The 21,767-nt window shown below is 44.7% G+C and overlaps 2 protein-coding genes across 2 annotated transcripts; one reads left to right on the forward strand and one right to left on the reverse strand.

Moving 5' to 3' along the window:
• Positions 1-8: 8 nt before the first annotated feature.
• vps35l (VPS35 endosomal protein sorting factor like) lies at positions 9-12,689 on the forward strand. The gene is made up of 30 exons (XM_060036474.1): positions 9-149; positions 772-871; positions 1,386-1,568; positions 1,802-1,915; positions 2,016-2,040; positions 2,253-2,332; positions 2,510-2,638; positions 2,945-3,029; positions 3,148-3,207; positions 3,541-3,637; positions 3,785-3,832; positions 3,929-4,022; positions 4,544-4,744; positions 5,158-5,204; positions 5,418-5,529; positions 5,669-5,785; positions 5,957-6,010; positions 6,155-6,235; positions 6,344-6,406; positions 6,628-6,713; positions 6,885-6,965; positions 7,176-7,239; positions 7,664-7,762; positions 7,904-7,981; positions 8,197-8,311; positions 8,539-8,678; positions 8,950-9,115; positions 9,335-9,453; positions 9,732-9,881; positions 10,368-12,689. Exons 1-30 carry the CDS (start codon positions 112-114, stop codon positions 10,464-10,466), a joined length of 2,925 nt encoding a protein of 974 aa, XP_059892457.1. The 5' UTR covers positions 9-111; the 3' UTR covers positions 10,467-12,689.
• get4 (guided entry of tail-anchored proteins factor 4) lies at positions 12,409-21,326 on the reverse strand. Its single transcript, XM_060036478.1, has 9 exons — positions 21,135-21,326; positions 20,398-20,476; positions 19,967-20,048; positions 19,186-19,335; positions 17,999-18,137; positions 17,014-17,154; positions 16,323-16,398; positions 13,835-13,907; positions 12,409-13,633 (listed from the first exon to the last, which is right to left on the reverse strand). Exons 1-9 carry the CDS (start codon positions 21,272-21,274, stop codon positions 13,545-13,547), a joined length of 969 nt encoding a protein of 322 aa, XP_059892461.1. The 5' UTR covers positions 21,275-21,326; the 3' UTR covers positions 12,409-13,544.
• Positions 21,327-21,767: the final 441 nt, after the last annotated feature.

Below are 21,767 nucleotides of genomic sequence, written 5' to 3' on the forward strand. Positions count from 1 at the left end.
CTCTCATCCAACAATTTAGATGTTGATAAAAGTATTGCACTCTAATGCGACATGTGTCAGTTTATAAAAAACGATACAGGGAGTGGTTGTGTATAACCAGGAAGTAATCAGATGTCATATGACTGCAGAAACATGGCTGCGGTGCAGTGGTAAGATGCTTTTTTCTGAAGGAAAGTGTTTCTATCATCGCCGATATTTGATTGGCCGAATGTATTATGTAATATTTGTATTTACAGTTGTAATTTTGGTATGCTCGTTTCACTTAAAATGTATTTTTATTTGATGTTTGTCAACATTACACACAGTAGCCTACCAGGCATAGGCAATATCATTTCAAGTAACAGTGTTCGCGAATCGTTCGTTAAGTTTGATCGAGTGGGAACTTTTAAGACACAGACGATGCATTGTTGTAGATAAATTGCACATTCAAAGCTTAAATACGTGTGTGTGTGTGTGTGTGTGTGTGTGTGTGTGTGTGTGTGTGTGTGTGTGTGTGTGTGTGTGTGTGTGTGTGTGTGTGTGTGTGTGTGTGTGTGTGTGTGTGTGTGTGTGTGTGTGTGTAAAATAATGGTGGTATGATGATCCAAAAAGTGAGCTGTCATTTTAAATCCATCATTTCTGGAGACATTAAGGATCATGCACTGCAAACCCATTGAAGTGCATGCATTAGGCTTTTGACGCTATTGGCAGATTAACGTAAACTAACGAAAACGCAATATTAAGATAGTCAACACATTGTTTATCATCTCTGACTGTCATCGATGTTTAAAGGCATTCTCGGGAGCGCCGCTACCAGGCGGAGCTCCAGTCCTCTCGTCTGGAATGCGTGCCGGTGGAGTTTGGAGACTACCATCCTCTAAAGGCAATCACTGTACGTAAAGCATTACTTAAACGAGACCTTGATCGGCAGCAAGTTCAAGTCGTATCCATAAGCTATCATGTCATATGTCTTCCTTCCTCTCTCTTAGCTAATCATTGAAACTTTTATTTTTGACCTTTCCTCATCGATGTAGAAAACCCTTTGATTGTAAATAAAAAAGGTTTTACTTTTTCTTGTGTGAATTCTATGTAAATGAATGTTATAACTTATAACTTTTGCACAAAACAAACCTAATTTTTCCGCTAAAAATGTGTAGAATATAAAGATCTGACTGAATACATTAACATAGCCTCGATAACAGTACATAAATTAACATAACATAGCATACTGTAAAGTATCATGCATGACATAACAGAGATGGTCACAAGGTAGCACCATAGTAGGGTTAACACCAAAATCTATATTAACATTTACCAGGAATAATACACACCAGCTGTTCATTGCATTGCACATTACCAGCGTTGCTTCTTACATTACCATGACAACGCTTTTCCTCTCCATCAAGGTGACGGATGCCAAATCACGCCGGGGGGCTCGTAAAGGCAGCACGTCCTCCTCTTCCTCCTCCTCTTCCTCAGTGGCCCTGGACCCTCTGAGCTCCATGTTGGACGGGACCGACCCCCTGTCCATGTTCGCTGCTGCCTCCGCCGTTGAGGTCCCAAGCCTCCCACACAGCAGCTCAGCAGGGGTAGGGAGATACACACATGCCAACACACGGCCGCACACACATGCACACACAGACACATACGTGCATGCCACAAACTCCACAAACTCTCTCTCTCTCTCTCTCACTCTCACTGACTGACTGACTGACTGACTGACTGACTGACTCACAGAGATACACATTAACAATTATAATGCAAATACACACAAGAGGGAAAATGTTTTGCAAAACCTCAGCCAACGTGTCATTGTCTCCAGGATTTGGGGAGGAAGAAAAGAGAGGAGGAGGTGGTGGGAACTGACTTTGAACCCTGGTCAGCTAAACGAGGAGAAATCCTGGCCAGGTTCACTACAACAGAGAAGCTCTCCATCGTGAGTATTTACCATTCAAGTGCTAAAATCTTGCAGTGAGTTTGAAGAAACCCATTTTATTTGTTTTATGAATTTAATACTCTTTTTTTCTTCTTTTTAGAATCTTTTCATGGGAACGGATAAAGGTATTTTTTTTATGAAAAAGAAATATATAAATATATAATACACTTAAAATCAAGCATAGACATGTAAATACAATATATTGTATATCAGCTCCAATACAATGAAACTTAATCAGCAGAAAGATCTGAATATCATGATGAAGCACCAGTTGATTGGGATTCCAATGTGTCGGCTACTTCACCTGTTCAATGGCGTGTTGTCGTCTTCTCTCCAGCTAAGGCGCCCAGCCCTGGCTCCTCAGCCGTCTCAGAAAAGGTCCGGACCCGGCTGGAGGAGCTAGACGACCAGGAGGAGGTACAGGAACCTACCTCTGGCTTCAGCCTAGAGGGTTCACCCCCTGCCAGCTCAGAATCATGTAGCTGTCTTAAAGGGTGTTGTGGGGTGTGTGTGTGTGTGTGTGTGTGTGTGTGTGTGTGTGTGTGTGTGTGTGTCCTGATGTGTGCGTGTCCTAATGTGTGTGTGTGTCCCCAGGGTTCCCAGAGGGAGCTGCTGAACCTGTCCCAGCAGGAGTACGCCAACAGAATTGAAGAGCTAAACCAGTCCCTGAAGGAGGCCTGGGCCACAGACCAGAAGGTCAAAGCCCTCAAGATCGTCATCCAGGTAGAACCACCACTCTCACCAACACATTAAGGTCCACACCAGCACGACCGCTTGGGTGTCACTCACGGAGGTAAAGTGCTTTGGGTGCCTTGAAATAATGCCCTACAATTTTTTTATTAATTGATTTAGTTTTATTTAGAATATCCTGGACAATTTCAACTATTAAAGCCCCTTCCCCAGACAAGGCCACCCTCTCAACTCATCATTTTTATAATTTTATGGATTCCAAAACTCCTGTTGTGTGTATGTATAATCAACCTGTCTACAATGAATTTGTACTGTGGGATACTTTTACCTTGCTTGCAGTGCTCCAAACTCCTGTCCGACACGTCCGTGATCCAGTTCTACCCCAGCAAGTTTGTTCTGATCACAGACATCCTCGACACCTTTGGTTCGTAAACAAAGAAGTCTTGATTTCCTTCCACACACATGAAGCCACTGTTTAAATGAACACCTGATATACCCACCTTGTACATTGTGGTGACTGGCTGTGACCTTTCTGCTTCCAGGTCGTCTAGTGTACGACAGAATCTCCAGCATGTGCTCTGCAGACTCACAAACCTTACCAGGTAAAGTGTGTGTGTACGTACGTGTGTGTGTGTGTGTGTGTGTTGTTTTTTGTGTAGTCAGCTTAAATTTTGAATGATGGATAAGTCACATGAGCAGAATACAGGATGCCATTTTTAATGCTGGATCTGTCTCTGTGTTCATTTTGAATGATTCATAGAGTTTATTTGTCATGTATGAGCAGTGGATTGTTGGTTTGGCAAACCCACCATCACTGGTGCTAAGACAAATGCTAGATGCTAGTATGTACAGTGGAAGCTTAAAATATATATCCATATAGACTTGTACATTTCTTTGCACGTTTTTAGTTGTTGAATATTGTGATTTTTATTCAGACTCGTTCACTGCGGCTGATGTCAACGACACCGCGAAGGAGACCTGCCTTAACTGGTTCTTCAAGATCGCCTCTATCAGAGAGCTCATCCCCAGATTGTATCCTTCACACACTGTTACTACCTAGTCCCGTAACCCACCCTGTGTTCCAGACACAGAGAAACAGACAGACAGACAGACAGACACCAACAGACAGACATGCATTTGATTTGTATATGTTTGACCCGTTGACCTTCGCCATGACAGATACGTTGAGGCCGCCATCTTGAAGTGCAACCGCTTCTTGAATAAAACGTAAGTCAATCATTATCGCGGGTTCATCACTCTCCCTGTCAACCTTTAAGAATGGATGATGTCATAGCCTCCTACTCTCTGTCTGTCTCCTCCCAGCGGCATACAGGAGACCCTGCCCCGGCTGACCGCCATGATCAGGGGGATAGGAGACCCCCTGGTGGCTGTCTATGCCAGAGCCTACCTCTGCAGGGTGAGCCCCCCGTTCAGTCTTCTGGATCTGGAATGTGTTCCGTGTTAAAAGGATTGAAATGCTCTTACTAGCCTTTATCACAGAGCTGTAGGGGCGAACACAGGTGTGCCTCATGACGATAATTATGGGCACTGGCACGGCTTCAAACCCCTAATTAGCTTAATGAGCTACAGCGGTTCTCCTTACTAGCTGTCCACCGCTGGCATATCCCACGCCGATCTCATCCTCTGATCTGCACGGCTATGTTGCTGATGAAGTAGGAAGGAGAGCGTGAGGGTCTTTGCTGGCGTCGTCTCCCAACGTATCCATAACCATGGGCATGCCCTGCATCCAATGCCCAGACTGCTCTACTATTTAGCATGCTAGAAAAAGATTGAATCCTAGGCAGGCACGGTACAAATCAATCAAACCCCATACGAAAGCACCCTTAACTTCACCCTGGCACCCCGCAAAACATGTGCTTAGAATGTCCTCCATTCCTCCATCCATCGATTTATTCACCCGTCCATCCGTCCATCCAGGTGGGCATGGAGGTGGCCCCCCAGCTGAAGGACAGCCTGAACCGCAACTTCTTCGACCTGCTCAGCACCTTCCGGCAGATCCACGGCGACAGCGTGCAGAACCAGCTGGTGCTGCAGCACGTGGAGATCCCACAGTACCTCACCCTGTACTCGCCCGCCATCCACTGGATCCTGCAGTGTGTGGCCTACCGGGCCCCCGACGTACGTAGCGCCCACCAAGGGGGGGGGGGGGGAGTGAGGAGCGAGGCAGCCGGGGCCATTACGATTCTGGAACACTAAAGCAGAGTGTCTCTATAACCTCGATCTCACTGTCCCACAGTCGTCCCTGGTTATTGTTGGGTACCGTCATTATTGAGTCATGCGTCATGCAGTCTTTGTGCAGACGCTTTAGTCCAGATCGACAGCGGGCATTGGGGTTCGAACCAATAACTAACTGGCGTTGAAACACTTTAACCAGGGTCTGACTACCCACGTTCGCAACTACAGCTACAAACTCCTCCATATTCTACACGGTTGCTATGATTCCCTACAAGAAAAAGCAACTCCCAGCACAACTTACGCTGAGAATGGTGAAGGAGAACCTGACTTTAAGCGTGGGCTTCTTTCTGTTCCAGCCTCTTCTGACCGAGATGATGGAGAGATGCAAGAAGCTGGGTAACAAGTGAGTTTCACGAATCAGCGCAGATAACAGATAATCAAGCACTTGATGACGCAGTTGCCTAGATCATCATATTTATTTAAATATGCAGTTTCCCTTTCAGTTTAAGTTCGGATTTGGATTGATGATCGTTGTAAACAGCTAGTAGCATTGTGCTGGATTTGATAACACTGTATTGAAAGTAAAAACTTCCTCTTATATCCCCTCTCTCCAAAGTGCCCTGCTGTTGAATTCCGTCATGTGGGCGTTCAGGGCCGAGTTCGTGGCCACCAGGGCGACAGACTTCATCGGCATGATCAAAGACTGCGATGAGGCCGGCTTTCCAAAGGTCAGGGGCGAAATCTGTAGCGTATCCAATGATTGTGTATAAAAAAAACTTGTCATACCTTAGTGGTGGTGCAACCCTCTGGAGGACACAAAGCATTGTGTGAACGTCCGAGTGTGTGACAGTTCTTCTTGTTGCTCAGCATCTGTTGTTCGGCTCGCTGGGCCGCAGCCTGGCCTGTGCGGATCCCCCGGAGGCAGAGAGGCTGACCATCCTCAACGAGGCCTGGAAGGTCATCACCAAGATACGCGGTCCGCAGGTGAGACGCACCTGGTGTGTGTGTGTGTGTGTGTGTGTGTGTGTGTGTGTGTGTGTGTGTGTGTGTGTGTGTGTGTGTGTGTGTGTGTGTGTGTGTGTGTGTGTGTGTGTGTGTGTGTGTGTGTGTGTGTGTGTGTGTGTCCTATTTGACGAGCTCTCTCTCTGGTTTCAGGACTACATCCACTGTGCGGAGATCTGGGTGGAGTTCACCTGTCGCCATTTCACAGTGAGTCCCACACAGGGAGGTTCTTAACTCCAAGCACTAGTCCTAGTTAAACCTCGACTATGGACGATCGTTGACATCGTCCCTTCTAAACTCTCCCTCCTTTTCATCCCTCTTCCTGACTCTCGTTCACGTGCGCTCCCTCAGAAACGGGAGGTCAACACCGTTCTGGCCGACATCATCAAGCACCTGACCCCCGACCGGGCATTCGAGGACGCTTACCCTCTGGTACGGACCGAGCAGCCGGCCAATCAAACGCTTCGGTTACAAAAAAGGAATCAACATCATGATGTTGTGTGTTGATGCATGACTCTGTGTCTTCTGCTGGTGTCATAGCTGCAGTCTGTGATCCAGAAGATTCTCACCTACTTCCACGACTTTTCCGTCCTATTCTCCATGGTGAGTGATTGATTTTTTCATATATGTATGTATTTCATGTAAAATATCATAATGGACATTTGCATGCTGATTCATGACTATTTGAATCAATGACTAATTACTTTAAGCCAAGCACGAGCAAGTCCATCCAAACATCTGGTGCCTGAATACATTTACAGCGTTGTTGTTTTTTTTAAATATTGAAAATGTCCCTTCCTGATCATTTCACTTCCTGTCCCCAGGAGCGCTTCCTGCCGTTTCTGGACATGTTCCAGAAGGACGGCGTGAGGGTGGCGGTGTGCAGAGCCATCATGGAGGTCTTCATCAAGTAGGCTCACTGCCATTTTTCAAGCTCTATTTCCAAAAAAAGAATGGAGGCGTTTTCAAACTGAGGGAAAACGTTGTCGACATTCTTAAGCGTTTTGGTTGCAGTGTGAGGTGTGACCTGTAATGCAGGAGGTTCACAGGTTCATGGGTATGGGTCTGTCCTAACACCCAGACATCAGCTGGAGCCCACCAGGGACCCTGTGATCCTCAACGCACTGCTGCACGTCTGCAAGGCCATGCACGACTCCGTCAAGTAAGCTACAGTGTGTGTGGAAGGGTTGGTTTATGTTTGATCATTGATGTTATAAAAAATAAACAGAATGTTTTGGGGATTTGGCTGAGAACCAATAAATATTCACATTAGCATCTCTCAAAAAATGTAGTTGACTACCAGCCATGAGGGAATGTATAACTAATTGGGTAATCACACATTTTCTAAGAATAATATTCTGTGTTCCCACAGTGCCATGACCCTGGAGGATGAGAAAAGATCTTTGTCTTTGTTGATCAGCGGCTTCATTCGCATGGTGAGGGCAGAATAATAACACTACTATACCCTTCTGTAGTGCTGTACTCAACAGTGCTGCCATACCCAGTGGACCTCTGGGACATGGGACTAGAGCCGATAACCTCTGACCTATGTTGGGAGATCTGCTGAATCTTTCCATTGAACCATTAGTTTGCTGTCATTTTTTACTACGTAATTATCTAAGACCAAAATAATGTTCTCATTGAAAATCCAAAATAGCCTTGAGTCTTAATGCGTAAAATACAGCTCCAATACATTCTCATTCCGTTTGCTTTGCAGTGATACAATACCATTCTGTTTGGGTCTACAAATATGAACAGAAATCTGCGCTCCATGTGCCTCACGTGCACCTCTCCGATCGGTCTTTCAGTGGTTTTCTTTAGCTGACTTTGTCCCTGTGTGTGTCCGGTCTGTCCGTCCAGGTTTGGTTTGGCCGTGACTTTGAGCAGCAGCTGAGCTTCTGTGTGGAGGCCAGAGCCACCTTCTGTAACCTGGAGCCGCTGCTGGTGCAGCTCATCCACGTGAGTCCCTCTGCACTGAGGCTGGTGTGTTTGTGTGTCTGTCTCTGTGCTTGATGTGAACTGTGTGTGTGTGTGTGTGTGTGTGTGTGTGTGTGTGTGTGTGTGTGCGTGTGCGCGTGCGTGCGTGCGTGCGTGCGACAGACGGTGAATCAGCTGGCCATGGAGACCAGGCGGATGATGAGGGGTAATCACTCCCGCAAAACTGCCGCCTTCGTCAGGGTGAGTCAACACAAGCACACACTAATGCCCTCACAAGTATATATAAATGTCCACACAAGTATATATATAAATGAATGTCGTCCAAAGAATATACAAAAGACCTAACGAGTATATATAAATGTCCTCACATGTGTATGTATAAATGTCCTCACAAGTATACATGAAGGTCCTCACGAGTATAGTGAAATGTGTATGTGTGTTGTGTACCCCTCCAGGCGTGTGCTGCCTACAGCTTCATCACCATTCCATCTCTGAGCAGCATCTTCTGCCGCCTCAGCCTCTACCTGCTCTCTGGACAGGTGGCGTTGGCCAACCAGTGTCTATCCCAGGGTGAGAGCTCATTGGCAAACACGTTTCTTAACTTAAGCTTTATTCTCCCACATTAATCGGCTTAAAATTGATTTTATGTTTACAGTAAATAAGTAGAAATTATAAAAAATGATATATGACATTATATAAAGGTTTGGCTGATAAATGGAGGTCATCTTAACACATGTTCCCCCTCCTCCCCCCTCCTCCCCTTGGCTCCTTGACCTCATGGTCCTCTCTGTGTTCAGCGGACGCCTTCTTCAAGGCGGCGGTCAGCCTGCTGCCGGAGGTTCCTCGCACCATCAGCGTGGAGGGCAAGAGTCGCTCCTCCGAGAGCCTCCTGCTCGACTTCATCAACAACTTCTTCGCCATGCTGCTGGTTGTCCCGGTAAGTGTGTGTGTGTGTGTGTGTGTGTGTGTGTGTGTGTGTGTGTTCTACTTATGGCAACCGAGTGTCCCCAGTAAGTAGAAGATACTTAAGAAAGAGGTTTTCATGTTCCCATCCTAATGAGGGCCTCTGTGTACCTCTTATGGGGACCGGATGTCCTCAGTAAGTGAAACAAGATACTGTAGAAAGACGCTGTCCCATGTTTAGCATTACAAAGTGTGTGTGCTTCTCGTGCTTCCTTCCTAACGAGGGTCTGTGTGTGTGTCTCTAGGACCACCCCGAGCATGGCGTGCTCTACCTGGTGCGAGGGGTCCTCAACATGGTGCAGGACTACACCTGGGAGGACAACGGGGACGCCAAGGTCAAGGTTTACATCAGCGCACTGCCCCTGCTGGCCGCCATGAGTCAGGAGACGTACCTCTACTCCATACCCAAAGGTAGCGCGCTTAGCTCTACTCCATACCCAAAGGTAGCACACTTAGCTCTACTCCATACCCAAAGGTAGCACACTTAGCTCTACTCCATACCCAAAGGTAGCACACTTAGCTCTACTCCATACCCAAAGGTAGCACACTTTAGAAGCTCACAGTTGTCCTTTCTCTGCCTGCAAGGGATGGTGGGCATTTTCTCAATATTATTCTCTTCTCCTCATCCAGTGGACTCGAATGAAACTCTTTACGGTGGCGACCCTAAGTTCCTCACGGAGATCGACAAGCTGTGTGAGACCCTGATAAGCCAGGTGTTGGACTACCTGAAGACCCTGGGTCGAGAGGAGGTAAGGGAGGAGAGCTCTCAGAATCCTACTGGTAGCTTTAGCTGCAGTCAGAAATTAATCTGTTTCTTCTCTTTAAAATGTTAAATAGTAAAGGTCAATGGCTAAATACTTGGTTAATGGGTAAATATTTTCTTGTACTTTTGGGAAGAAAATCCATCCACAAAGAAAAATTCCCGTTCCACAGCAGCAATCCAACAAAAGACGATGCAAATATCTGCCTTACATATGCAATACAGCTCACACGTTTCCACCCCCCCTCCCCCCTCCCTCCCTCCCAGCAAACGGTGCGTCGGCAGGGCTCGCTGTCCTTCTCTCTGTTCAGCTCACTGCTGGCCCACGGGGACCTGCGCAACAACAAGCTCAACCAGCTGGCCGTCAACCTCTGGAACCTCAACCACAAGTACGGCTGCAGCGACACGCGTACCTCCGTGAGTTTAAACCCCCGCGCACCCACCCCCTCCGTTTGGGTTCTGACTTGACATCCCGCAATGGAGGGGAAACGCCACTCCTCTTCGCTCTTTCAAATTTAAATAAGAGGGGAAAGAAATTAATTATTTCAAACGATATTGTGCTATTGAAGATTTTTCTTGGATAGAATGATTGAGGTGCTCTTTTCATTTAGCATTTAAGTGTGTTCATCATCGTGACCTCCAATCCTTAGCAAATCCGCCGTTAAGCAAGGCACCAACATTTCAACAAAATATAGGATACAGCAGACTTGTAGTGGGGCGGGGAAGGGTAATATTCCCACTTGAATCAGAACCAGATCGCATTTCATGTCCCATTGCACGCCTAGACAAATAAATCAAAAGCGATGCACAATTTAGTACCATTTGATAAGAAATTTATTTTCTTATCAAATGGTAAGAGAAGCTGTCTGGTGGTGAATCCCCCCCGGGGGTCCCTCTCTGCAGGTGCGCACGCTGGAGTACATCAAGCAGCAGGCCCAGCAGCCCGGCATGGCCCACATCGGTGACATGGTGCAGAGACTCACGCTGCAGTCCAGGACCTGAACACCCAGTACCCAGCCAGGACCGGAGGCTCCAGACCGGTGTACTGTGTACTGAAGGGATATAGATCCACCCCTGTGGGATGCTTCTAGGGCTTGAAGGATATGGATTTTGTCCTCGGGAGTGGGGAGAGATCGGTGCTACCCAAGTGCGTCCTTGTCATGGTTTCAATGTTGGTTGATTGAATCGTTTCCTTTGGATTACAGTTATCTGTTTCTGTTTGTTTAGAGTCTGGTTTATAAAGATATTCATTGTCAAATTTGGAAGATATAACTTTAACCAGGCTCGAGTGAAGCAGGTCTACATTTCTGCCACAAGCCTGAAAATGTGAAATCATTCCACAAAACCCTCCCAAGCTGCAGCGGCTGGACTTCAGGGATGGGCCAGACCGCCATGGTCCTCTTAACCTGCAAGGTCCTAGTGCCCTAATATTAGTGGCCTGAATAAATGGGGTCATTATGTGAAGAAGAGCAAAGTCACCATGGATATGAATGAAAATATGAACCTTGAAACTAAGTGCAAAAAAAAAATATTCTAACCTTTGAGTTACATCAGTATCTTGGTTAACTAATCAAGCACACCTGATTTAAGTGTGGAAGATGTTGCCATTTTAATAATACGAAAGTTCATTCTACACTGTTGTCTTTGTAGTGAGATTTTTGTCAAGGTTCTTTGATAGTTTCACTGAATTAGTCTTGAAGAAAAGAATAAGGCTTAACATTTTGAATCAGTTCTGGTTTATTTACTCAATTGTTCATCAGCGAAAAGGCAACAGTCCCCGCTACAAACCATCAAAGTTATGTAAATAAATGAAAACGGTCACAATAAAAGTATGATTAACTAGAGAGCTCCAGTTAGACAAAAGCGACTATTAATAGTACAGCTCTTGCCTTACGTATTTCATTAATTTGTAAATCCTCAATTTGGTTAGGACTTTGATTTGAGAGTTCCAATCCTGAATTAAATTCCCAAATGTATTGACTCGATGTCAAACAAAAGCTTTGAATCTAGGATTTGGAATAAAAATTACTAGCGTTAACATAATACCCCATGGCAATTGGCAAATTGTATTCATCTGCACCAATCCAGTTTTAATTATTAGTACTTTAAAAACTACTTATATTCAATAAAAATCCCAAAGCCTGGTCTTTAACATTCAACCCTCTCAATCACATTCTGTTACTGACTTCTTGTCTTCCATTGTAGCGCTAGTAACCTCAAGATAAATAATTAGCAAGTAAACTAATTATACTCCAAGCTTGTGCAAAAGTGGATGGGGAGGGGGTAATCGCCCCGCTTGTGTGTGTGTGAAGTCATCCAGAGCAGACGTTGACCTAATTAATTGCTTAAGATTGATATGGTAATTCAAGAACAGACAGAGGAAAGAAAAAAGAAGCAAGATGGAGTAAATCAAGCAGATTAAAAAAACTCATTAAATTAAGGACAAAATGTCCAGCCTACACTGCCATGAGCGCAGAGCTTAGAACTGAAGTCCTTCTGCATTCAGCCTGACTGTACCAAACAAAAAACAGAAAACAAACTGTTCAACAGAAACAACACACTCCAGTGCTGTGAATTCAGTTGCAGTTTAATAGATTTATCTTAATGTGTGAGGGTTTCAAAAATCAGAAGGAAAAAAAAGCAAACTAAAAAGAACTATAGAGCAGCCTGTGGTCGTTCTATATGGCCTCCTGTTGTAGCACCACCTCAGAGATAGAAGAGGGCTTTATATAGAGAATAGGTTAATTGCATTCCAACGACTGTACCATCACGTTTGCAGTCACACACACACACACACACACCAGGTGATGACAAGGTCGGCAGGGGTAACCATTGAACAATGGTCAATATTGTTGGTATTGCAAAGATATGTGAAACAAATATGAGCCGGGATTGAAATAGTGTAAATTGGCCCCTATAATGGCCTTGCCCGAAAGACACCACATTCATTTTTCCTGTGTTTTATTTTAACCATCCAACAGTCGGCCAAAGTCTTGGGAATTTACAGTTGGTAGTGCCAGTACTTTGACATAATTAAAATAAAAAAACAAAAATGAATCGGTTGAAAGACTTGGGGTCAGCGACAGACTTTTGAACAGTCCTTGAGTTTCTGTGTAGAACCAAAATGAATACAGTGCAGCACAACACACATCGTAAAAATAAACAAAAAGATGAATGGTTCTTTGTTAACATTTGTGAGATAAACATCGCCACCCCCCCCCCCCCCCACCCCAAAAAAAAAATATCCACTACAACGTCGACATGTAGGCAGGCAGAAGCACTAGGACTTCCATGACGGTTCCACGATTCCTTTCTAAACTGGTTAAAAGGTTGTCAACGTGCGATGATGCTTTGTACTGTCTGGAAGTCAAGTGACCTTTGAACTTATAAGTGACCTTTGAACTTATAAGTGACCTTTGAACTTATAACTTAAAGTGGTTGGGAAGTTAAATATGTAGGCCTGTGTCACACGATTGCTGAGCAATTACAGCCATCCATTTCCACCAATCAAACTTGAAGACACTGAACCACAGAGAAGAAAAGGGAAGGGGGCGGAAAAAAAAAGACCGGAATCGCTTACAAATTAAAGAAAGATCGGAAACGCAGAGAAGAGACTCAAGTTCTTCGGCAACGTCGTTGCAGTCCGAGTCCTTTTAAAAACCCTACAAAACGAAAAAACAAAGTCTGAAGACGAAAAAAAACGTTATAAACAAAGAAAGAAAGAAACATAATTTATTTTAGAATTAGGGAGGTGAGGTTTTCAGAGTTTGTCGTTTTGGCGTCGTTGGGTCCCGGTGGTGCAGAGGGGAGGGGTGGGGGGGTAAGCAGCCCGATGCTGGTTCTGACATCAAGACGAGGAGGAGGGAAGGTGGAGAGGAAGAAAAGATGGATGCTGGGGTGTCTGGATCGGAGTGGGCCTTGGGGAAAGTGGAGACATCAGGCCTCCACCAGGACACCTCAACCCCACGTGAAAAAAAGGTGTGTGTGGGGGGGGGGGGGGAGGGGTGGGTGATCCGCTTGTCTTTTCTTCTTTCAATTCATTTTTCTTTAACTTATGCTCTTCTCTCTTCCCCTCGGCTCTCAGTCCAGCTCTATGGGGCTGCCGTCCTCCTGGACCTCCTCACCCTCCTCTTCCTCCCCCGAGCCCATCAGGCTGTTCAGGAGGTTTCCTGGAACGAGGTCGGGTTTTAGGTGTTGGGGGTCAAAAGCTCCCCAGTTACAAACCCCCATGGAATGCAGAATGAAGTGATCTTCTAAACAGACTATTCATGGGTTGTGTGTGAGTAGGCAGCCATTATTGGGAATAATACTGGTAGTAATATGAATTATTCTGTAAAATATAAAGGGGAATCAAGCAGTGGTCTACTCACCTAGAAGTCCACCATATGACGAGGACTGTTTGGGGGGCACTCCGAAGAAGACCTGACCTATTCTGTCGAGATACTGATCCGGGAAGCAGCACAAAGGAGGAAAAGGGGGGGACATGGTTGAAAAGATTAATAGACTTTACAGCCACGTAACTAAAGTCTTTACATTACATTCTCTACTTTACAAGCCAAAAGTTCTGTGGAGGAGTCTTATACCCATGGTTGTGGGATACGGGAATGGGTTAACCTAACAATTGTCGTGTACTTGGTTCCATGACCGACAGGGATATATTGTTTCTCTTCTTCTGACAAATGTACTTATTGTAAGTCACTTCGGACAAAAGCGTCTACTAATTGCCCTGAATGTAAATGTGAATGATTCTCCACTGCTGGGAAGCAACCCACTTGGCACTTTGAGTTGGTTGCAGAACGTATACATAACCTTCATCTTTAAAAATAAGCCCATAGAGTCAATGAAGTCATGTTTCAATGTTAATGTGTCAACAGCTTCATTGAGTTCAGCCCCAATAGTTGCACCTCCATGTTCTAACTGTACACAAAGCCATTGTTGATTACTGCATAATTGGTAAATATTTTAGGGGTAATCACAGAGAGGCCGGGCAATTAACTGTTTGATATGCCCGGCTCGAGGACGGCTTACCTTTTCAGTGGTAACCTTTTTAGTGCCGTGCCTTAGGCCTAAAAAAAAAAAAAAATTGGTTCCTGTTGGTTGTCAGTTGAGGTCATGGGTAGGTAGGGAATTTTTTTTATTTTTTCATTTTATTTTTTCCAGCGGCAGCGAATGATAGGTAGGTTGTTTTCATTTAAAAACGAGAAAATTCGCTCATCCTTGTACAGAATGAAGAGGTGCTGTACCAAAACGTAATTATAGTTTGCATCAAAAAAAAAAATTATTATTATTTTTTTTTTTTATAAAGCTCATAAAATAATTTGGGTCGCACATAAATTGACAGGGTCGGTCGGAAACCGGAACCAAACATTTTTTTTTTTTAGGCCTTAAGGTGATTATCCTGTTTATTCTACTTCTTGCTTCACAACATTATAAAACAATTCAAATACTTTAATAATTATGCTTTTTCTTATTCTTACTGCATGCTTATTAAATGTATACTCTGTTTGAGTTCATCTCCCTCAAAATGTAGTCTGCTTTAATTACGATCGAACAAACATGTTTTGGACACCTCGAAGGGCATTATCCCCGCCTATACCATGGTCACTTGCCAAAGAAAATAAATTAAGACCATTAATTTATATTTTCATTCGTTTTACAATCCAAATATAACGTTTTTCACATGCCATAATTTAGTTTTCCCTGGTGACGCCTGAGGATTTGACTAATCATTACCCTCATTACCCTCCCGCAAAGTTCTTATGCAACGGAAACGTTGTTCACTACTCCAATAAATAGGACGGAACTTAGATACGACTTGGCAACGGGAGGGATGGTCTGCTCAGCTATGAGCCAGAGAGTTAACGTTATGCATTGTACCAATTCGTCTCAGCCTTTATACCAGATACTCTAGGGTCTAAAGCATATAACTGCATCGTCTGATTACAGTTTAATGCATTTTTCACAATTTACCAGCTCTCATTTTGAAGGCTGAACAGACAAATTGACTGGAACTACTTAGCAAGTGTCCATATATCAGGGATTAATGGACACCCTGCAGCCAATCAGAATCGAGTATTCCAAAAAATACAAGCAGCGTATTGATCTACTATTTGATGACGCTTTGATGATCCCCGTCAGCAGCAAGTTCAACATACAAGTCAGCGGGCAACCTGCCGGGGTAATGCCCTTCTCCCAGCCAATCAGAATTAAGCATTCTTAAACGAAGTAAAATAAGGTAATATATTCTGGGTTGGGACTTAATGACATGTGGGCCCAGCGGCTCAACCAGTGGAGAACCAGGCCATAATTATACGCTCCCCTACGATACGCAGGGTCACGAGATCAGGGAACCTCACCTGATCTTGTGAGTTCACATTTCAGTGTCTTGCTAGAGATCAATCTGGCCTCCTTCCCAACTTTGAAAACCCATGGATCAGTGTGCTAGGGGGAGGGCGGCTTAGTTACAGCGGGAGTCACACCATGGCAGGGCAGTCATTGATTTCCACCTACGGGCACGGCCTTACTGACCCCAGCCAATCAGATTAAATAACAAAGTGACGCTCGGGCCAAATCTGGTCGGAAGCAAACAGCTCTGAGGAAAGCCTTCAGTGCTGATTCCTGTTCATCTTCTATCCGTGCCTCTCACTTCGTTATGAAGTAATAATCCCTCCCCCGAGCACTGATTGGTCTTTCCAGTGTTTAGGTTTTAAATTTGGTTTTGACGGGATCGAGGCCAGACGGCTCTTCAGCGAGAAACTAAACGGGGAGAGCTTGACGGACTCAGCACGAGGCCACCATGACAGGCCACCATGACGCACCACAGCGCTAGGGGCAGGGCAGTGGATTCATTGAACTGACCTCATTGTACATGGGGTCCCTCTTCAGCGAAGGTTGATACTGCTCACACAATACTGTGAAAACTGTCAGTTTACCCCTGGGGAGAAACAAATTGAACAACAAGCATAAGTCAGATTTAAATGTTTTAAGAAAAAAATTAATTCCATTACGACACCTCTGTACTCTTGTTCATGGTGCTTCAACACTGAGCTGAAATAGGTTAAAAACCCCAAATAGAGCATCCTTCAGCAAACCCACCCTACCAGCCAGTGTTTCTGCTAGAAAAAATTGGTGCCGGTCATGTGACCTGGAAGGTTTAATTTTAACGTTCATTTTTTACTTCTTTCGATATTTGGCAGCTGTGAAGCGTGCCGCTGCTGACTTATAGTCAAATGTATCGAGAGTGTCTCTGCTGCTTGCAATGCGCATAAGCCTCGTGACTCTTCCTTCCCCAAGGCGGCTTCGCTGAGCAGTCTTTAGATTAGCTTAGATCGGGCCAAGAAAATCAAGCCCGCACCGGCCCAACACATTAACTGTAATTACGAGCCCGATTTCAACCCGACATTTTTTTTAATACATGTGTAACTTTGTACACATTTGTTCCTTAGGCCTACTCTGCTTCAACCAAATGGAAGTACTCTAAAGAGCCCCCCCCATTAGGTCGTACACACACACACACACACACACACACACACACACACATCCCTCTTACCCGTCCACTGCGAGCAGCAGAAACCATATGAAGTTGAGCAGGGGCTGAACGAACGGGGGTCCCTTCTCTATGGACGGATGCTTCTCTGTGTACGTGCTGAACACCACTGAAGCACTGTTCTTGTTCTTCAGACAGAGGAACCTGGCAGTAGGATGAGAGAGTGGTTAGCATTCAGTGGGAAAGGCCTGCAAGCGGCCTTCAAAATAAAAGCGTCCCTCATAAGAACGAGTTAAGCGAGAGACGGTGGCGGAGGCCAACCGAATACAGGATATCAGGGGGTTGGATGTATTGGCTGGGGTGTTGCCATAACCCCTGCCCTAAATGACACGTATCTGAATACACTGCAAGTCGCTCTGGATAATGGTGACTTCTAATATACATAAAAAGTAGAATTTGAAAGAAAAGTTTAGATTTAGGCAAGAAAGAGATGTCGCTCTTTAAAACTGAAACCGCAATAGTGAAGTGAAAATATACTCACTACAAACAGTTATTTTTAGCCCATATAAAAACAGGCCCAGGTGGAGGACAGACGGCTTCTATTGGATGAATAATGGCTTGGAATATTCCCATGTCTCTACCAAAGCACTAACAAAAGAACGAACAATTAGTTCATTGTGTGGGCATTAACTTCCCTATCTGAATAAAAGGGCAGAAATCAAGCTACATCTTCATTTCGAAATAAGCCTCCCCTATTATTCCACAGAAAAAGGTATATCAAGCCATGCTTTATATTGTATTCTTCTTCAGTTTAAAATCGCAAAAAAAATAAAAATCAATGGCAAATGGTCAAGGTCACTGGATGGGTTCCACATGGCTCAGAGGCCTGACATCAGGGGGGTATGGCCCCCCCTGGTACGAGGTTGGCCAGACTGGCCCGATCTGGCCACCACAGTAATGATGTCCTGGCTACGCCCCTGCCTGACATCCATTACACATCATAGGTTGGCATGATGTTCTCCCGTCAATAAGAGGCCCGTGGACTCACTGTAGGACGGCCTGCGCCACAAACATGTCGACCTCGCTGCGGAACCCCCGGGAGGCAGAGTACTCCACCAGCATCTGGGCGCACCCCTCGCCGTCAGACGAATGTAAGAAGTGGTAGCGGGACTCGCTGTAGTTTTGCTCTGGAGAGGGGGGGAAGGCGACATTCACACACACACACACAAACACACAAGCAAGAATCAAACACATTTTAATAGTATACAAATGACAAGAATCCCGCTGCTCCCTTCAGGAAAACACGTGGCGTGCTTTCTAAGTAGATATGGATATGGAATGGATAGGCTGCTCCATTCCAAGCCAAGGTTATGGAAGGGCTGGACGATATGGCCAAAGATTATATCAGCTGTATATGTAAACAACCGCTAAGGGAGTCATGTTCAGGCAAAATATTTTTCGACATGACATTTATTCTTCCTGTTCTTGAAGCGCTTTGTTTCAACTGTGCCGATAGGCCTCATCTTATGCAATAAAGGCTTGTCATTGCGCTGGTTATTTATTTGTATCTTTTTCAGTATGGGCTAATGTCTGAAAAGCAGACACATTTGTTGGTTGTCGAGCTTCGGAAGTTTGACGAGCAATAGGGCTGGCCTGTTGGCTACGCTAGCATGATAGAACAAACCCGAGCTTTCGGAGTGCTCTGTGGGCTGGTAACTGGAAGAGGTTGTGAGTGTTTCCCGTTCTGCTGAGGACTGGTCACTGACAGATTTTGCACCTATGCTAGTCTGTGCTTGGTCAGGACTTCAGGTAACCAAACCATTTCCAAATTAACCAAGTGTGGTATAACCTTTCTTAGGGGCAATTAATTTGTCTCTGCTGACAGTTTCCTCACACCCTTTTCTGGTAGTGATAGTGAGTTGTTGTGAGTGGGAGGGGCCCGAAACTTGAGTCAACTAGCCCCGGTCAGGGGCACTCATTTTGCAGACAAAATGAGCAGAACGATGCTAGGACTATTAGGATTTCCATACAGGGATTTCCCTCCCTTTGTGGGGCACTGTGTGCATGCAAGGGTTGAATCCACAATGTCTCCACAGCCTACCTGTGGACAACCTGAGAGCAAGGTGCCTTGCCCCCTTCCTGCTCCTTCACCCACGTCTGTTTTCACTGACAGTTACTTTGTATACAAGTGTGCGCTCCATGACTGAATAGTAATAGCAGTTAATAGCATCTTACCTTTCCACAAGGTAACAGCCAGTAGCTGGTGGAGCTTGGGGTTGCCCAGCTTGCTGGAGCCTCCCGTGGACCACTTGAGGGCCCTGGATACAAACGCTACTCTCTCTGGGGAGTTGTGGTCCATCATGCTGAATATCTTTGCCAGTTGCTCTGCAGGTATGCAAATATTTCAGGTATGCATCAGGTTGGGGTGAACTGGTAAAAGCATCAATATAAATCCAGGTAAACTTTGCTAGCACACACCCGTTGCATTTATATAAAGAGAAAAGCCAATCAAAAGTTACTACAGAAATCTGTTCTTTGTTTTCCCCTCCACAAACGAGATGAAAGTGACTGAATAAAGGTGCATTTGTTGTCCTGATTTGAAGTGTTCAAATCTTAATTTCAACGTGAACAAAGTCGGGTCACTTCAGTGTATTTTGTCAACAGGCCAATATCAGATGACCCAGATATAGTGGCAGGTATTCATTACCATGCCAACATGCAAATGTGTTGAAAATAAATAAATGAAAAGGGTTTTTTTTTCTATGAGGAGAGAAGTCAGATAGTGGCCCCCCCAAGTCATGTGGCTGTCACATTGGCCATGTGATCAGGTTTGACTTCAGCATCACATGTGTACAAAACTTTAAGCCATTCTACTACTACTACTGAATGTCTACTGAATGATGTAGCGGCTGGTGCTCTTGTTATGGTTTCGCCCACAAGAATGCATGGTAGTTAATTTGCCGTTGTGTTATCACTGATCAGGCCATGCTGGTGCTTGAAGAGGACAGACACTCACCTAGTACTTCATCTTCAACTTTTGCCTCAGATTTCTCCAAAGATTCTAGTACTAGCATAGAGAGGTCAGCTGCACTGTTTTGCTGTATTAAGGAGAAAAACGTTTTCAATGTTTATTCCATACATTCATATCAGAAAATATAAGAAATACCGAGAACCGTATAGAAATATACTGAAAACCATGATGCATCTGCCCTGCTATGCAATCTCAGCCTGACCTCTATAGTGCAGGCTCAGACTGTTAAACATAAATGTATCATCGTCTACATGTGTGACACATTAAACTGAACAGTTTACTACTTTAACTCAGTCTAAAAATCACAGGGAACCACACATGTTTAGATAATATTTCCTATCGCAGTCACATTGCAAACTCAAGCAACAAGACGTTCAAGAAAAGGGGCAGGGTTTGAGAGAGCAGTCCAACATTACCTGGTTATAGCTGAAGAAAAGTAGTGCGCCATGGAACATCAGCTCTCTGGCCTCTGGGTGTTTGGCTTGTGACATATACCTTAGGAGAAACACACGAGTCGTCAATACCTGAAAGTCGATCCATGGCGACTACCAACTTAGGTATACTAAATAGCTAGTGGCAAGACGTGGATGACACGCCTGAAATGTGTGACCGAACCGTACAGTACATGAGGACCGTACTCGTCATGTTGCAACGTTAGCATCATACTAGCAATCCCATATATTGTTTGTAGCTAACTAGGGCTAGCTGACAGATGGGTAGTGTAGCTGGTAAGCCACTTGTAAGTAGGTGTACAGACAGGTGTGAGACATTCATCAATAAATAAAAACGGTCATACACATCTGTGTCCACACCGGACATCCAAATCAGCTCGATAGATTGATTAATTAGGAGGAGGGGGCGATACATTGACGGTTACGCTGAAATAATTAGTTAACGTTAGCTCGTTAGCAAGCATGTAGCAGAACCCATGTAGGGCTTTAAAGAGGTTGACACATAAAACGTACCACACGCAGACACAACCCGTCCAGAGAGGGTGTGTTGGCAGCAAGTCACAATTGTACCAATCATTTAAGAGCAACAGTGGCAAGGCAAGGTTGTTTGAAAAAAAAAAAAAAGAATGATCTGGAAGTGTCAGGCCGCAAGACCTAGAGAGATAAAACGGCGTGGCTAGCGGCGAGTTTAGACTTCTTACCTAAAAAATAAGGTCCTATACATCTGGTGTGCTTCATAGTAATCCCCCTTTTCCACGCTGGCTCGTAATTTTCCTTCAACCCTCTGCACGCCACCGCGGTTTCTGGCACTGCTGCACCTCAGACCCTCCTGCTCCGACATCTTTGTTTGCTCGGCAGCAGCAGCACTGCCCGACCTAGTGTCGGTTTAACGCAAACGCCAATTGACTTGAAAAGTGTCCTGCTTGCTCGCCGTACCTTTGATCAACACCCTTCACCAATGACGTACTTTAGGGTTTACTATTTAAAAGTGTACATTGAGGGTTTTAATGCTGCCTTATTAGACTATGTCGTTTATATATCTGCCGATAAAATGTACTGGTGTTTGGGTTAGGGTCAGTACACTTTTGCAGGGATATGCGTAGCATTTTTATTTAAGTTCAAATTAAATGAATGCGTCAATTTAAGGTTTGAATTTTTGTCAAAACAATCTGATGGGATCCGTCAACAGAAAAAGATTTCCTACTACAAACAAATATTAAAAACTCCAGCTGTCGTTTGTATGAAAAAGCACAGAGCAGTTTGCTTATTTAGGAGTTTATGTATTTGCATAATTCTTGACTTTTTGGCATTATACGTTTGTTGTTTGATTCACT

Source organism: Gadus macrocephalus, chromosome 18 (assembly GCF_031168955.1).
Source record: "Gadus macrocephalus chromosome 18, ASM3116895v1".
Taxonomy (NCBI): Eukaryota; Metazoa; Chordata; class Actinopteri; order Gadiformes; family Gadidae; genus Gadus; species Gadus macrocephalus.

Excerpts from the sequence above, each read along its gene's own strand:
- get4 (XM_060036478.1), bottom strand. The coding sequence starts at position 21,274 with ATGTCGGAGCAGGAGGGTCTGAGGTGCAGCAGTGCCAGAAACCGCGGT. Across the intron at positions 18,138-19,185 it reads GGCTGTTACCTTGTGGAAAG|AGCAAAACTACAGCGAGTCC; the intron begins GTAAGATGCTAT and ends CCCCCTCTCCAG. Across the intron at positions 16,399-17,013 it reads CTGCTGCTCGCAGTGGACGG|GGGTAAACTGACAGTTTTCA; the intron begins GTAAGAGGGATG and ends GTTTCTCCCCAG.
- vps35l (XM_060036474.1), top strand. The coding sequence starts at position 112 with ATGTCATATGACTGCAGAAACATGGCTGCGGTGCAGTG. Across the intron at positions 2,041-2,252 it reads TTTCATGGGAACGGATAAAG|CTAAGGCGCCCAGCCCTGGC; the intron begins GTATTTTTTTTA and ends TCTTCTCTCCAG. Across the intron at positions 6,714-6,884 it reads ATCATGGAGGTCTTCATCAA|ACATCAGCTGGAGCCCACCA; the intron begins GTAGGCTCACTG and ends CCTAACACCCAG.